This window comes from Ailuropoda melanoleuca, chromosome 16 (assembly GCF_002007445.2).
Source record: "Ailuropoda melanoleuca isolate Jingjing chromosome 16, ASM200744v2, whole genome shotgun sequence".
Classification (NCBI taxonomy): Eukaryota; Metazoa; Chordata; class Mammalia; order Carnivora; family Ursidae; genus Ailuropoda; species Ailuropoda melanoleuca.
Genome location: NC_048233.1, coordinates 25,047,310 through 25,064,080, shown reverse-complemented (window position 1 = coordinate 25,064,080; position 16,771 = coordinate 25,047,310). Strand labels below are relative to the sequence as shown.

The following is a 16,771-nucleotide window of genomic DNA, read 5'->3' as shown; positions in this document are numbered from 1 at the left end:
TTTTATGGGAGCATTTAGGCCATTTACATTGAGAGTGATTATTGAGAGATATGATTTTAATGATGCCATGTTGCCTATAAAGTCTTTCTTTCTATAGATTGCNACTCTAAGTCTGAATGCATCTTTGGGTTCAAAATGAGTCTCTTGTAGACAGCAAATGGATGGGTCATGTCTTTTTATCCAATCTGCAACCCTGTGGCGTTTTATGGGAGAGTTTAAGCCATTTAGATTGATAGAGATTATTGACAGATATGATTTTAATGATGCCATTTCTCTTTAAAGTCTTTGTATCGGTTGTGACTTGCTGCTCTGTATCACTCTTGGGGCCTTTTTACCTTTATAGAGCCCCCCTTAATATCTCCTGTAGGGCTGGTTTCGTGGTTACGAAATTGGTTAATGACTGGCGATTTTGGAACGTCCTTATTTCTCCATCAATTCTGAATGACAGCTTTGCTGGATAAAGGATCCTTGGCTGCATGCTTTTCTCTGATAGAGCTTTAAAAATGCCCCCCCAACCCTTTCTCTCATTTCAGTTCTGTGCAGACAGGTCTGACGTAATTCTGATACCTTTGCCTTTGTACGTGAGAGATTTCTTGGCCCTGGCCGCTTTGAATACTGTATCCTTGGATCTAATATTTGCGAATTGCACTATGACATGCCGTGGCGTAGGTTTGTCCTGGTTGAGCTTGGATGGGGTCCTCTCTGCCTCTTGGACACGAATGCTTGTTTCCCTTGCTAGATTAGGGAAGTTTTCAGCTACAATTTGTTCAAATATCTCTTCTAGACCTCTCTCTTTCTCCACCCCCTTGGGGATGCTGATGATTCTGACATTGGAACGTTTCACTGAGTCAGTAATCTCCCGTAACCTACATTCTTGAGATTGGATTTTTTTGAGCCAAGTTTCTATTGTAGCTTTCTCTTCTACCATCCCATCCTCCAGTTCACTAATTCGTTCTTCTGCCTCATTCACCCTGGCCGTCAGAGCATCTAGTTTTGACTGCATTTGATTCATAGCATTTTTAATTTCTGCCAGATTCGCTCTCATTTCCGCCCTTAGAGATTCCATATTCTCATTAATATTTTTGTTAATATTTTTTCAAGTCTCCACATCATCTTGACCATTGTTACTCTGAACTCCGTTTCTGATAATTTGGTTATATCCATATCCATCAGTTCTGTGGCAGAGGCCACAGACTCATTATCTTTTCTTTGCTGGGGGGGNTGTCTTTTCTTTGCTGGGGGGGATTTCTCCTTCTCGTCATTCTGATAAGGAGAGGTTGTGGGGTTGTCCAGAGCCCAAATTATTGACCAGGACCCAGGCAGTGTGCACTTGTTTTATAGGGACCCTAGGGATGTGGGCTTCTTGATTTTTCAGCCTGCCTTCTGGGGGAGGGGCCTGCCATGCTGATACTCAGGCAACCCTGTTTGGGTAGAGTTTCCATGTCCCCTGTGAGGGGGGATGGGGATGGGCACACTGTGAGCCGGTATTTCCAGGCTTTTGTTCTCTGGCGGCTTTCCCTGGCGGTTTGCTGTGGCTCTTCTCAGAGTCCGAGCAGCAGCAGCCGAATCTCAGCATCTGTCTCAGAACAGAGGGATCGCGGACCATTCTCCACTGATGTTTTGGCCACTTTAACTCTGTTACTGTTGGTGCTGCTCAACCCTGCAGCGTCCCGGGATGTGCGCCCCACACCCGGAGCCCAGCCCTCACTTCCAGGGCCGGTGGGTCTCTGTCCTTTGTGTTTCTAACACCGCCAGTTGCCAGCTGCCCCCACGCACTCCCAGAGCTCCCGGTCTCAGTCTGGTTCCAGTGAGCACACCGGAGTTCGGAGTTCCGTGAGAAGTCTGGTGGTGCGCGTTCCCCAGCTCGCGGTCTCAGTCTGCTCTCTCACGGGTGCTGGTCCACGAGTCCACCAGTTCCCCCGTGCAGGTGGCTACCGCTTCCCGGCGCCCGAACGCGGCGGCTCCATCCCCCTTCCGTTTATCTTCTGATATCTGTGCGCGGTCTCACGGCTCCCCGCTTCGTACCTCAATACTCAGCGCTGGAGATGTTCATTTGTAGAGATCCAGATGTATCTTCCTGCGTCTCAGGCTGATTCTGTGGATGTTCAGGCTGGTCTGGCACCTATCCAGCTCGACTTAGGCGACCGGCTGAAAAAGGGGACCCCCACTCCTCCGCCATCTTAACTCGTTCCCAAGTCTTAGGTAGTTTTAACCAGAATATAATGATGCGATGAAAGATGACCAACTGAACTGGATTGTAATCTGCCCACTTAACACAATCAACTGATGATCAAAAGGCATTTGCTTACTTGTTTGGTTTTTGTGATATAATTTGCATGCCATAAAATTTACCCTTTAAAGTGTATAATTCAGTGGCTTTTAGTTTATTCACAGGGTTGCACAACCATCACCATTATCTAATTCCAGGAAATTGTCATCACCCCAAAAAGAAAACCTGTATCCATGAACTCCCTATTTCCCACCACCCTAAGGCCTTGTAACTATTCATTTACTTGCTGTCTACATGGATTTTCCTATTTGGACATTTCATAGGAATGGAATCATATAATATGTGGCCTTTTGTGTCTGACTTCTTTCACTTGGCATAATGTTCTCAAGGGTCATCCACATTGCAGCATGCATTAGTACTTTGTTCTTTTAGTGAATGAACAATACTCCATTGTATGGATATAACACATTTTGTTTACCTATTCATTGGTTGATGGATATTTGTATTGCTTCTATTTTTATGAATAATGCTGCTATGAACATTCATGTACAAGTTTTTGTGTGGACGTATATTTTCAATTCTTCTGGGTGCGTATGTAGGAGTGGGTCAGATGGTGGCTCTATATTTAACATTTTCAGGAACTGCCAAACTGTTTTCCAAAATGGCTGCACATTTTACAATCCCTTTAGCAATGTCTAAGGGTTCTAATTTCTCCACATCCTCTCCAATGCTTGTTATTGTCTGTCCTTTCAATTATAGTTATCTTAGAGAGGTAGAATGGTAGCTCATGATTTTGATTTACATTTCTCTAATGACCGATGGTGTTGACTCTCTTTTCGTGTGTTTTTTGGCCATCTTGTATCTCTGAAGAAATGTCTATTCATGTCTTTTGCTCATTTTAAAAGTTGGATTGTTTCCCTTTCTGTTGTTGAGTTATAAGACTTCTTTATCTATTCTGGATGCTAAATCCTTGATTTCCAGGGTTCTGAAAAAGTTGATTCTGACTATTTTTTTTCAAGCTCTCTCATTTGTTTTTAAGGAGGAGGAAATGTTCTGGGGTTTTTACTCCACTATTTCCATTGACATCACTCCTCACTTACTTTTTAATTTAATATCTGTTAAACATGGTGAAGAGGTTTTATATTTCATGCCCCAAAATGACAAAGATGCCCGACTTCTGGAAGCTCGCGGATTCTTAGGAGGAGACAGAATTTGAAATAATTCAGTTGCCATAATCTGCTGTGGGTCCTGTGTCAGGAGCACGTGCGAGGGAGGGCGCACACAAGAGAGCTTGCTGAGCAGTCTACTTGGATCGGTAGCTGGGGGTAAAGAATGAGAAAGGTTTTCTTAGAGGAGGGTACTACTCCAGGTATATATGATGGTGTGGCATCTTCTGAAAGGGACCCAAAGAGTCAGAATTTACCAGTATGTATGTCTTTAATACCATACCAGCAAACAAGGGTTTTCAAATCTGTTTTGCATGTAGGTTCCTTTGGTGGAGCTGGCTGCATCATAGCTTGCAGACACCATCTTCTAAGATTTATGAATACATAGTTGCCTACAGCAACAATAAAGAAATCTATATCTATGGATCTAAAGCTATAGATCTACACCTAAAAATAATATGAAAAACACTATGACTCCAATAAACAAATATACTTTTAAAGAACAAGAAGAGATCATTGATAAAGGAAGATAAAACCAATTTTTAGTCAGTCCTTGAAGAAATTCGCCATACTATGGTTCATACATTTTGGAGCCTTTGTCCAGCCCCAAAGGCCCCTTCCTCTGACTCACCACATTGGAATGCCGGCAGGAGTGTTCTGCACTAAAGGGGGTGGTGGAGCCTGAGGAAGCAGGGACTCACTTTCTTCCGCACCCATTTCTTCAGGACTCCGAGAGTCTGTTTTCCCTTCCTGCATTTGGTATGTTCTTAGCTTTGTATTCAGCAGAGTCAAGTCTTTGTAAAAGTTCTGAAAAAAAAGAGCAATCAACAATCACTTAAAAAAAATGACTTTAGAGTTCTGTTAGTCTTACCGTAGATGATGCAGAGAGCTCTTCCTCCAGAACACCTCAGGAGCCCACACTGCCAATCACAGGTGAGTCCCGTGAGGAGCTCATTGGCAGGTGCATACTCCCCTAGTAGAAAGAGACTCACACATTCACAAAATAAGGTAGCAGCATGGTAGACCCACATGCTGATCTTTAACTACTGACTTATTCATGTAGGAAGATAATTATCCTTATTTTGAATTCATCTGTTCAATTTTTTCATCTATGCAAAACATACTGACTCCCACCAGGCACTATTCTGGGATACCGTGGCTAACAAAATAGATAAGGAGTGTGCATTCTATTACAGGTACATTTTTATTTTTTATTTTTATTTATTTATTTTTAAAGATTTTATTTATTTATTCGACAGAGATAGAGACAGCCAGTGAGAGAGGGAACACAAGCAGGGGGAGTGGGAGAGGAAGAAGCAGGCTCATAGCGGAAGAGCCTGACGTGGGGCTTGATCCCATAACGCCAGCATCACACCCTGAGCCGAAGGCAGAAGCTTAACCGCTGTGCCACCCAGGCGCCCCTACAGGTACATTTTTAAACCAAATGTATAAGGAATTACATGCACATTTATAGGGGCTGGGGGAAAAGCAATAAACAACATATATATCTCTATGTAATGTAATGTATATGTATATATAATTAGATATTATAGACTAGTATACATGCTAAAGAGAAAATAAAGAAGATGATGAGATAGAGTAGCTGAGGTTTGTTGGTGGGACACCTACTCCAGGTAGGTGGGACAGGTAGGCACCTCTGAACAAGTGACAGGTTGGCACACTCATTCATTGCTTCTTTCACCCATTCACATTTACATCAAGATATTGTGGGAGGAGTTCAGATATGAAGTTATGTTTCTGACTAGGGGAGATTAGGGGAGGTCTGAAAGAGGAGATGACATTCAAGCTGAGCTTTGAAGAATGCATAGCATGTGGACAGAGAGGCTGAGCTCTAAGTGGAGGAGACGTGGAAGCAGACCACGAGATGTCCTGTCTGCCCAAGCACTGGGCCAGGAAGGGAGAAAAAGTGATAATGAAAGAGAAAGAAAATAGTAGGTGGCACTCTGTTAACTTCTAGGGAAAAAATTATCCCTATATTTCTAGATTTTATCATTATTTGAAATTGAGTAGTGAAATCTTACCTTCATTCTTGTAATGAGTTTCTCCTTTAATTCATGAGCTGCATTACAAGCATCTTCCTGAAAAGACACCCACAATTTTGGGTAAGATAGAAGTTATATTTTTCTGGTTTATACCATAAAACTTCACTCATGTTGACATCACTTAGTTGTGGCTTCTTTGAAACTTACTTTTACTCAGCAAAATCCTTCCTCTTTCAGCAAATTCATTATATAATCATGATAAATTGCAGGAGGAATAACCAAAAGACTAGTATAATTATTTTTAATATTTTAGATGTATAAATTTATATCATATCAGCTTATGATAAATCATATTTTTCTCTATTCGTTACTCTTTCTTTGTGCCTTAAAAAACTTCCAAGACACTAGGGCCTCCTGGGTGGCTCGGTTGGTTCAGTGTCTGACTCTTGATTTTGGCTCAGGTCATGATCTCAGGGCTGTAAACTTGAGCCCCTTTGGGCTCCATGCTGGGTGTGGAACCTGCTTAAGATCCTCTCTCTACCTCTCCTTCTTCCTCTGCCCCTCCTCACGCAGGTGCATGCTCTCTCTCTCTCTCTAAAAAGAAAACAAACAAACTTCTAAGACACTAGTTGGAGAAACAGTATGTTTCAGAGAAAAAAAGTTGTATTTCTTTTAAATATTTTAAAATTTATAATATATGACTATAAGTTCTCATTATGTTGGTTTCAATATGTGGCCTTTGTAGTTCAGCAAAAGAGCTATCCACAAAAACCGTCTGGTTCCTCTTTTCCTCCCATCTCCTATAGGTTGTCAGGTAGAGGTAACAGATGGTTTTGGTTGGTTTCTATCAGTAAGTTCAAGAGACAGGCTGAGAGCAAACTTTCTAAGACATGGTTACCAATTATACATATGTCAGGAGTAAATAACTCTTTTAACATTTTTAACTAATCATTCTGTAACAGACTTGCAGGATACCTTGAGAGGCAGAGCTGTAGCAGGAAGAACAGTGTTCTGATTTTCAAGAAAAATGGGTGCTAGAGGTTCAACTTCTAGAAATTTTTCTTAAACAAGTACTTGCAAAAGCAAACAAAGATGTAGATTGGTGAGGCAAAATTTGTAATAGCACACATTTGTTATAAAGCCCCAAATATCCAATGAGATAAATTTAATAAATCCAAAAATCAAATCCTGCATTATATAAACAGTGGAAAGGTAAGATGATATCTAGTGGTATAGAAAGTTGTTGAAGAAAAATGCTAAGGGAAAAGAGCAAGTTGCAAAACAATATACATATAATACAATCTCATTTAAATTGTAACAACAACATGTAAGTACATATATAGGAAAATTTAGAAAAATATAAATATACTAAGATAGTCACTGTGCTTATATTTGAGGGAGTGGGATTATTTTTCATTTTTTATATGAAACAGTTCTGTGTTTTAATTATTAAAATAAGCATGCATTACTTTCATTAGAAGAAAAAAATACTCATACTTTCATTTTTTAAGGGGAGAGCAAGAATGAGACTGGTCTTTTCATCTAGAAATGTGGGCAAATCGTGTCATGTTTCTGAGTTATGCTTTTCTCATCTGAAAATGAGGGTATAGGCTACAAGACATTTCCCTGCTAGGTCTAAAATACTAGGTCTTTCACCCAAGTTTGGATTCCATTCACTAAAATTCTCTAGATCTGCAATTCCCTTGAAGAACTGGTTTTCTTCCTTAATTACAATGCCATTGTCATTACCTGGACACATTTGTCATCCATTTCTTCTATTTGTTTTTGAATTTCCATGATCTTCTCCTTTAAAATAAAAGGGCATAAGTAAAAAATTGTAATGAATGATGTGTGGAATTGAAACAAAGTGAACATTTTAGAAGAAAGCTCATTCATGATAAAAAAAATTTGAGATTTAATAGCAACTATTTTTTTTTTTGATACTGCTCTGGGTACTGATCTCCAAAATCAATATTAAGTTGAATCAACAAGATAATGTTGTCCACATCCTATGTTAAGTGACCCTTGATCTAGGCATTGTGCTAGTTGGAAACCTGTAATGAGCATTTATCCTCAAACAGCTTCCAGAGAGGGGCACCTAGGTGGCTCAGATGGATAAGCATCTGTCTTCAGCTCAGGTCATGATCTCTGGGTCCTGGGATTGAGCGCCGCTTTGGGCTCCCTGATCAGTGCGGAGTTTGCTTCTCCCTCTCCTTCTGCCTCTTCCTTTGCTCATGCTCTCTCTTTGTATCTCTCTGTCTCAAATGAATAAATAAAATCTTAAAAAAAAAAAAACAAAACAGCTTCCAAGAATGTATAGTTACACCCTTTCTTTACCAAGTTCATCCATCACCAACCCCTAAACTGTGTAACTGAATTATTTAGAAAGGAGTTGTGATCTTCTAATCATATTTTACTTGGTACCCTGGTTTATTTATATAGTAACTATCTTTACACAGTACTTGTCTAAGATAACTGTATCAAAGATAGTAAGACTCAGTTTCAGAATGAAAGTCTAGATGTTGATATGGAGATCTCAGAAAGCTTCGTGGATTTAGGGTTAAACATAAGGCAAAAGCTAAAGGCCACCTCAAAGTCCTCACCTTAAAGGGGTTTTTTAATTTGTTTCTGCTGTGTGTGTGTGTTTTTAAGTGATTGTACTGATTTTTCTCTCCTCTCCCTTTCATTCCTTTCTGAGGTGTTCCATTTCTTCACCAGATATAAATGAGCCAATACATGTGGTTTTATTTTAACTTTAACTTATTTCTCCTTTAATTTGCCCACACCACACTTTGGTTGTTGTTTCCATATCTAATAATCTTCATTTCCCTTTACCAGAGTGAACCTACAGCCATTCCTACTGACTTTCCTTCTGTAATACTTAGATTTAAAATTTCTTATTTAGGGATTCTGGATGGCTCAGTCGGTTAAGCATCTGCCTTCGGCTCAGGTCATGATCCCAGGGTTTTGGGATGGAGCCCCGCATCACCAGGCTCCTTGCTCAGCAGGGAGCCTGCTTCTCCCTCTGCCTGGTGCTCCCCTGCTGTGGGCATGCTCTGACAAATAAATAAATAAAATCTAAAAAAAAAAATAAGTAAAATTTCTTATTATATTACTGCATTTGCTTTTATGTGGCCTTTCCCATCACCCTTTAGACTTACTGAGGACAGACCTTGTGTCCATTTTTAAAAGTCACATGTATTGAGGTATAGTTTACATTCAGTAAAACTCACTTTTTAGGAGGGTACAGTTCTATGAATTTTGACATAATCAACAGCACAAGAAATGGAATATTTCCATCACACCCCAAATTTCCTTGTGCCCCTTTGTCAATCCCATGCTCCCTTTCCCTGTGCAATTCCAGCGATCATTAATCTCTTTTCTGTTCCTATAGTTTGCCATTTTCAGAATGTTATGTAAATGTAAACATGAAGCATGCAATCTTCTGGATCTGGCTTGTTTCACTCAGCATAACACATTTGAGGTTCATTCAGGTTGTTGAATGAGTGAGAAGTCCATTCCTTCTTATTGCTGAGTAGGATTCTATCACATAACATGTACCACAATTTATCCACATACCAGTTGGTGGATATTTGGGCTGTTTATAGTTTTTAAGTCATGTTGTTTTTTTAAAGTGCATACAAAGCTATGCGTCTCCAGGACAGAGAATCTCCATATGATTTTTCATGCCTTCCCTTCTCATATGATCCCAAGCCTTTGTTGGTTTCTTTTTTAAAATCTCACTCTCATTTATCTTTGTGCTCTTCTATCTTTTTCCTCATTCCTTTGGTACGCATCCCTCCCTAACCCTATCTTCTTCTAAAATCCACATCCCTGTAACACAGCTGACTCTTGGAGGAAATTTTCCAAAGCAGAATGTTTCTTGGCCTCATCCTCTTCCCTTTTCTCCTAATTTACAATTTCCAAAGCCCCAACTAGTGAAAAAAACTCTTGACTTTTCAATTAGCTCAAAATGAGGTTGCTCCTTCAAAATTTTGGACTTAATCGTGGCTAAAAGCATTTTCCCCCCGGCATTAAATCTGTGCTGATCTGTAGCTGGCTTTTAGTATGTGAGGGGTCTAAATAAACATTACCTTCCTGCAATAAGAGAGACATTTCTTCTTTATTTCCTCCAAAATTCACTTAATTTAAGCTTTTTGGCTTGAGCTAAAGCAGAGGAGGTCGCTAGACACAGCTTTCTCCTTTCTTAGAGAATTGTTTTTCAAAGGCATGAAGTTTAGAAACACTGTCAGCCAGGCCTCTGAAGTCTAATTCTTATCCAAAGTTGGTCACTACCTTTCTAACATCCTGTGACTCTTTAAAAAAGGGAAATTCAACTTTTCTCAGAAAAGTCTCTCGGCAGCGCCAGGCAAGAAGACAACAGAAAAACTGGAGATTGTGAAAACCAGCACAAGAACTCTTCATGAAGGCATCAAAGATGAACACAAATATATCTCTTACATTTTAAGGTTGCAATTATTCACAAACATTTAACTCCTGGATGTCTTCTTGAACTGTTAGGTGCTGGGATACAAAGATCAAGAAGAGAAGTCTTCTGTTAAGGTACTCATCATTGTCTTAAGATGGCATCAAGATATAAGCCTATTGAACTGAGTGTCTAGGTAGAATTAAAAAGTCTAGTCTTTTTGTGTTGTCAGAGAATGGAAGTGGTGGTACCCACATGAAAGGTGCTCAGAACTGACCACCAGAGAGCACTCCTTGTGGCAAAAATGGATTTTAATTCTTATTACGCTCTGTTAAATAATAGAAGGGGTGGGACATGGTGGCAGAGTCCCCACAACCTCCCAGATTGTCTTTTCCAAGTCTCCAGCTTACCTCAATGTTTGCCCCCTGATCAGGGTCAAGGTCCTGGTGTGACTCCAGCTTTTCAATTTGTCGCTCCAGAGACATCACCTCATTTAATAAGCTGCAAACAGACAAGAGATGGACTAAATCCTATGGATTAAGAAAAATCACCAAATAGACAATCTTTTTTGATCTTTCAAGAATGAAATCATATTCTTACATAAGAGGACTTTTGAGTTGTGGTTGTGTTGGAATGGGATGTCCAAATGCAATGCAAGAAAGTAAAAACACTAAATAATCTAGATAATAGTAAAGAAATGTAAGGCCTAATTGGATACAGGAGCAGAAAATTTAAAGGATTAAAATGGAAGTTAAGCTAAATTTCTAGAAAAAAAAACCCACAGAAAATCTTTGAGACTTAGGACTAGGCAAAGATTTCTTAGACTTGACACCAATAACAGGACCTATAAGAGGGAATGTTGATAAACTGGACCTCATCAAAATTTAAAGCTTTTGTTTGACCAAAGACTCTGTTAAATGGATTCACTTGCCAATATCTGGCAAAGGTCTTACATCTAGGATATATGAAAACGTCTCAAAACTCAACATTAAAAAAACAAACCATCCAATTAAGAAATGAACAAAATTCATGCACAGACATTTCACTAAGGAGATGTATAAATGGCAAATAAATACATGGAAGGATGTTCAGCACCATTATCCATTAGATAAATTCAAATTAAGACTATAATGAAATACTACTATCAGAATGGCTAGGATACAAAATAGTGATAATGCCAACTGCTAGTGAGGATGTAGAGAAATTGGGTCATTCAGACATTGGTGGTGGGAACGTAAAATGGACAGCCGCTCCAGAAAATAGCTTGGCGCTTCCTGTCAAAACTAAAAACAGACTTACCATGTGACCCAGCAATTTCATTCTTGGGCAATTATCCCAGAGAAATGAAGACTTATTTTCACACAGGAATTTGTACATGAATGTCCAAAGTAGCTTTATTCATAATAGCTGAAACTAGGAATAACACACTTGTCCTTTGATGGGTGAATGGTTAACGAAACTCTTTTTCTCTCCCTCTCTCTCTATATATATCCCCATACCATGGACTACTACTCAGAACTATTGATATACAGGCAACAACTTGGATGAACCTCAGGAAAATTACGCTGAGTGAAAAAATAAATCTCAGAAGGTTACATAATGCGTGATTTGATGTATCTAATATTTATGAACTAACATAATGATAGACATGTGGAAATGATTTGTCATTGCTGGAGATTAGGGGTCAGCCGGAGGGAATAGGTGTGGCTACAAAGGACTAACACAAAGGAGCCTTGTGCAATGGTACAACTGAGAATCTTGATGTGGTGGTGGTTATGTAAGGCTACCCATATGATAAAATTGCATAGAACTATACACACACTCACATGCGCAAGTGAGAATACACATAACTGGTAAAATCTGAATAAGCTCTATTTATACTACCAAGGTCAATTTCTTGGTTTTGATGGTATACCAGAGTTGGACAAGATATTACCATTTCAAAAAGCTGAGGGAAGATGAAATGGCAAATTCCTCAAAAGATACAATCCACCACTAATATATACCTAGCAGTTCAGTAGCCCGAATGGCCCTGTATATCATTAAAGAAATTAAATTTGTAGTTAAAAATTTTACTGTAATGAAATATCCATGCAATATGGCTTCACTGGTGAATTCAGTCAAACATTTAAGGAAGAAATGATGCCAGTTCTACACAAATTCATGCAGAAAATAGAACAAGTGGTAAAATACCCCAATTTTTTTCTATAAGACAAGTTTTCTGATACTAATACATTATAAGAAAGAAAAAGGCCAATATCTCTCGTTAACATACACCCAAAAATTCCCTTTAGGTAAACAGTGTCCAACAATATATGATAAGAATAATATATTATGACCAAGTTGGGTTTATTCTGGGAATTCAAGGCTGGTTCAGCATTCAAAAATCAGTCATTATAATTTGCCATATCAGGAGACTATGAAAAACAAACAACATGATCATTCATAGATGCAGCAAAAGCTATTGAAAAAATTTAGTATCATTCCTGATTTTAACAACATCTCAGTAAACTAAGAATAGAGAACACTTTCTCAATCTCAAAAACAAAACAAAACAACAAAACAGCAAAACACCTTACATCTCAGTTAATGCTTTTTCTGTAGGACTGGAAACCAGGTAAATATGTCCAGTGTCTGCTGTCATTCTTCCTATTCGACATCATACTAGAAGTTCTAGCCAATACGGTAAGGTAGCAAAAAGAAGTAAAAAATATGCAGATAGAAAAAGAAGATATAAACTCCCTCTATTTGCAGATGACATGATTATCTATGCAGAAAATCCCAAATAACTTACAAAACTATTGGAGCTAATAAATGAGGTTAGCAAGGTCACAAGACACAAGACCAATATACAAAAAACAACTGCATTTCTATATCCTGGCAATTAATAATTAGAAATTTAAAAATTTTAAGTATAATGGCACCAAAAGCATGAAGTACTTAGGCATAAATCTAACAAAATGTGATATATCTGTACCCTGAACATATACAACACCAATGGAAGGAATTTCTTTGACTCCAAAGCCCCTTCTCTTTATACCAGTGACTAGATAAACAACAATTAGTCTTATCTTTTCTGTTTCATCTTAAAACTTTCCACTTAAATTCAGATGTGCATTAACAACCATACTTTTTAGGGGCGCCTGGGTGGCACAGCGGTTAAGCATCTGCCTTTGGCTCAGGGTGTGATCCCAGCATTATGGGATCGAGCCCCACATCAGGCTCCTCCGCTATGAGCCTGCTTCTTCCTCTCCCACTCCCCCTGCTTGTGTTCCCTTTCTCCCTGGCTGTCTCTATCTCTGTCGAATAAATAAATAAAATCTTAAAAACAAAACAAAACAACAACAACAAAAAAAACCATACTTTTTAATACTTTTTTCATGTCATGCTGGTTGGATCCCTTTGGACAGTACTGACTAAAGCTCAAGGGTTATTGGGAACTTTGAAGTCCTTCCTTTGATGACCATTATTAACACAGCTTCAAAAACAGAGCCTACAAGTGATGTCCTTTCCTTGAGAGAAGAGAGAGCAAAGATGCAGATACTTTGATACAGGTTTTGAGACCCTGACTTCAAATGTAAGACGTGGTACTTCTTACTCTGAAGACATTCCTAAAAGCCTTTACCACCTCAAACCCAGAGTTTCTGAAGCTATGAAAATTTTCAATATTTTCTGACCAAACCCAACACCCTAAAATTACCTCTTCATTGTGTTTTCTGTTAGGTTTATTTTTTGTATAATATTGTTGATTTTCTCCATCCAGCCTATGTGATCAGCTCCAAGTTCTTTCACTTGTAGACCCATCTGTGTATTCCAGTAGTTTAGCTGGAAGAACATGTTCTCCGGACTCCTGCAGAAATATTACTATGATCAGTTTTAAGGTAAGAAATGGGAAACATCTTCAAATGGCCCCAAACCTTTCTTTGAATGGCAAGTTGGTATGCTGATTCATTTCCTGTCACCAAAATGGGCCAGGCAGGCAGTTAAGCCTCAAGAAAAAAGTTTGAGCATTTATTCGATATCCATTTTAGCAGATCTTCATAAGGATGGAAAAAATAAAATGTATTTTACATTTAGTAAAAAAAAAAACTATATATATATATATTTTTTTTTTTAAATTTCCCTGCATGGAATGAATGTTAAGAATTACACTATCCTAATGAATATAAGATAGTGATCCCATCTTGTTGGAAGCAGAGAGGTATGCAATAGGGAAAGGGTCCACAAGGGCTTTAACGATACATTTCTATTGATAATTATAATTCTTTTCTTTTTTTAAAGATTTTATTTATTTATTTGAGAGAGTGTGAGTAAGCAAGAGCACAGTTGGGGGAGAAGAGGGAGAAGCAGACTGCCTGCTGAGCAGGGAGCCCAATGCGGAGCTTGATCTCAGGACCCCAGCATCATGACCTGAGCTGGAGCCAGACGCTTAACCCACTGAGCCACCCAGGAGCCCCTATAATTCTTTTCATATCTAGACAATTATCTGAGAGTGACAAGATATGCATTAATTCCAGTCTCCAAAGAAGAGTTTGCAAAGAGAACCTCATGGCGCTGCCTACATCTCTAGAAATGTCTTTACTCTACATTCTCACTGGAATATGTAGGTAGTTACTTGTGCACATGAGTGCTTCAATGTTTAAGACATATGGATTTTAAATCTTCCAGGCTTTCCTTAAGTTCTCTGCTAAATTTAATTTTCCCCACAAAATACTCTTTTTTCTTTTTTTCTTTGAAATACGACTAACATCCAGAGTTATTAGTTTCAAGTGTACGATATAATGACTCAAGAGTTCTATACATTACTCGGTGCTCATCACAATAAGCGTGCCCTTATTCCCTTTATCTGTTTTACTCATCCCCCCACTCACCTCTCTTCTGGCGACCACCAGTTTGTTGCCTGTACTTACGAATCTGTTTTTTGTTTGTCTCTTTTTTGTCTGTTTGTTCATGTGTTTTGTTTCTTAAATTTTACATATAAGTGAAGTCCTATGGTACTTGTCTTTCTCTGACTTATTTCATGTAGCCATTGTACCCACGAAATATTATGCGTGTGTCAAGGCTTACAGTTCAGGGATGTTGTCCTTGGAAAACTGCAAAGATGTGGACCTGTGAGGATCCTCACGTTGAACCTGATTTGTTTCTTGCTCATCCTGTTCATTCTGTAGGTCCTGGTGACGCTCAGCCTCCGGCTCTAACATATTCTGATAAAGATTGTAAAAGAAGCAAAGCGGAAAAAAAGGGTTATAAGAAGAGGTGGTGATCTCTTCAGCCTACTCATGCCCCTTTCTCGGTGGGCAAACACATAGCTCTCTCTGAGGCTGGAACTTTCTACTTCACTTATAAAGTAAGTGGACATGGCCTCCTGCTCCTTTCACAGAGGAAGGCTGGGGAGGGATGCATAGAACATCAGTGACCTCATGCAGAACTCTTTTCAGTGCTGATGAGTAACAGAATGCCACCTGACCATGGACTCTAGCACTCCAGTCAAGATGACTGGTTTTCCAAAAAGTCAATGTTAAGGAAAAATAAAAGGGGTTGGAACTGTTTTATATTAAGAGATTCTAAAGAGATGTAACAACTAAATATATTGTGTAGATCTTGTTTGGATGCTGATTTTAAAAGTACAGGCATTTCCTGGGTTTTAGCACCAAGAAATTTTTTTGTAAATAAATAAATAAATAAATAAATAAATAAATAAATAAAAGTATAGGCATTTGAGGGACAACTAAAAAAATTAGAATGCTCAGACAATTGAGGATATTACGTTATATCGTGGAATTATTGCTAATTTTCCTGATGTGATGATGGAATCTTGGTTATGTAGAAGAAAGTCTTTATTTTTAGAAATGCTGTCTGAAAATAAACAGGATAAAGTCTCATGCTGTCTTTGACCTACTTTTAAGTGGTTCAAACAATTCCATCTGTTTACATATGTAAAGATAAAGCAAATGTGACAGATGGTAACAATTTTAAGATTTTTTTTTAAAGATTTTATTTATTTATTTGACAGAGATAGAGACAGCCAGGGAGAAAGGGAACACAAGCAGGGGGAGTGGGAGAGGAAGAAGCAGGTTCATAGCTGAGGAGCCTGATGTGGGGCTCGATCCCATAACGCCGGGATCACGCCCTGAGCCGAAGGCAGACGCTTAACTGCTGTGCCACCCAGGCGCCCCAATGGTAACAATTTTAAAATCTAAGTGTGAAAACGTGATTGATCTTCATATAATTCACTTAAGTTTTCTTTTTATTTAAAAATTTTCACAATAAGAAGTAACAAGGGCCGGGGGCGGGGGTCTACTCTATCAGTTTGACCCATGAAATTTATTTCTTTGTTTCTTTATTCTTTGCCTTGTTCTAGAAAAATATTTAAGGCATTGTCTGGTATTTCACTTCTATGCATGCACACAACTGACAATAATTTATCTTTGAACATTTCTCTTCTTTAGTAACTACATTGTGAAATATTTCTCTGTCCTTTGAAGAGGTTTGGTCTGAAATCCTTGTGTTTCAGCAAAACTATTTTTAAACTGGAAGGAGAAAAAGTTTCAGTGCAGATCAGTCTGTTATTGAAATGTCTGGATAAATTACTGGCCACATCAACAAGAATAACTAACATTCACGTGACTCTTTACCAACTTCTTTCATGTGCCTTCTTTCTTTTAATTCCCATGATAGACTTGAGGTGGATAAAGTCAGGTGTTGAAATCCCCTAGGTCAGCCATATTAATGATGAGTCCAAGGTCATATGCTGTAGTGGGTTAAGTGGTCACTCCAAAAAAGATATGTCCATGTCCTAATGCTAAGACCCTGAGAACGTGACCTTATTGGAAAAGAGTCTTTGTGGATATAATTGAGTTAAGGGTCTAAGATGAGATTATCTTGAATTACCTGGGTCCTAAATCCAATGACAAGTGTCCTAATGAGAAACAGAAAGCACCTACAC

General features: G+C 38.6%; 1 protein-coding gene across 1 annotated transcript in view; it reads right to left on the bottom strand.

Annotated features, from left to right (window-relative positions):
• The window catches only part of SMCO2 (single-pass membrane protein with coiled-coil domains 2), a 34,210-nt gene that overhangs the window by 5,397 nt on the left and 12,042 nt on the right, over positions 1-16,771 (bottom strand). The window contains exons 4-9 of the mRNA XM_019797355.1: positions 14,893-15,029; positions 13,526-13,675; positions 10,236-10,326; positions 7,149-7,205; positions 5,439-5,495; positions 4,028-4,203 (exon numbers count right to left, since the gene is read on the bottom strand). Coding sequence (XP_019652914.1) covers positions 4,028-4,203; positions 5,439-5,495; positions 7,149-7,205; positions 10,236-10,326; positions 13,526-13,675; positions 14,893-15,029 — 668 coding nt within the window. The remainder of the gene's footprint in view (positions 1-4,027; positions 4,204-5,438; positions 5,496-7,148; positions 7,206-10,235; positions 10,327-13,525; positions 13,676-14,892; positions 15,030-16,771) is intronic.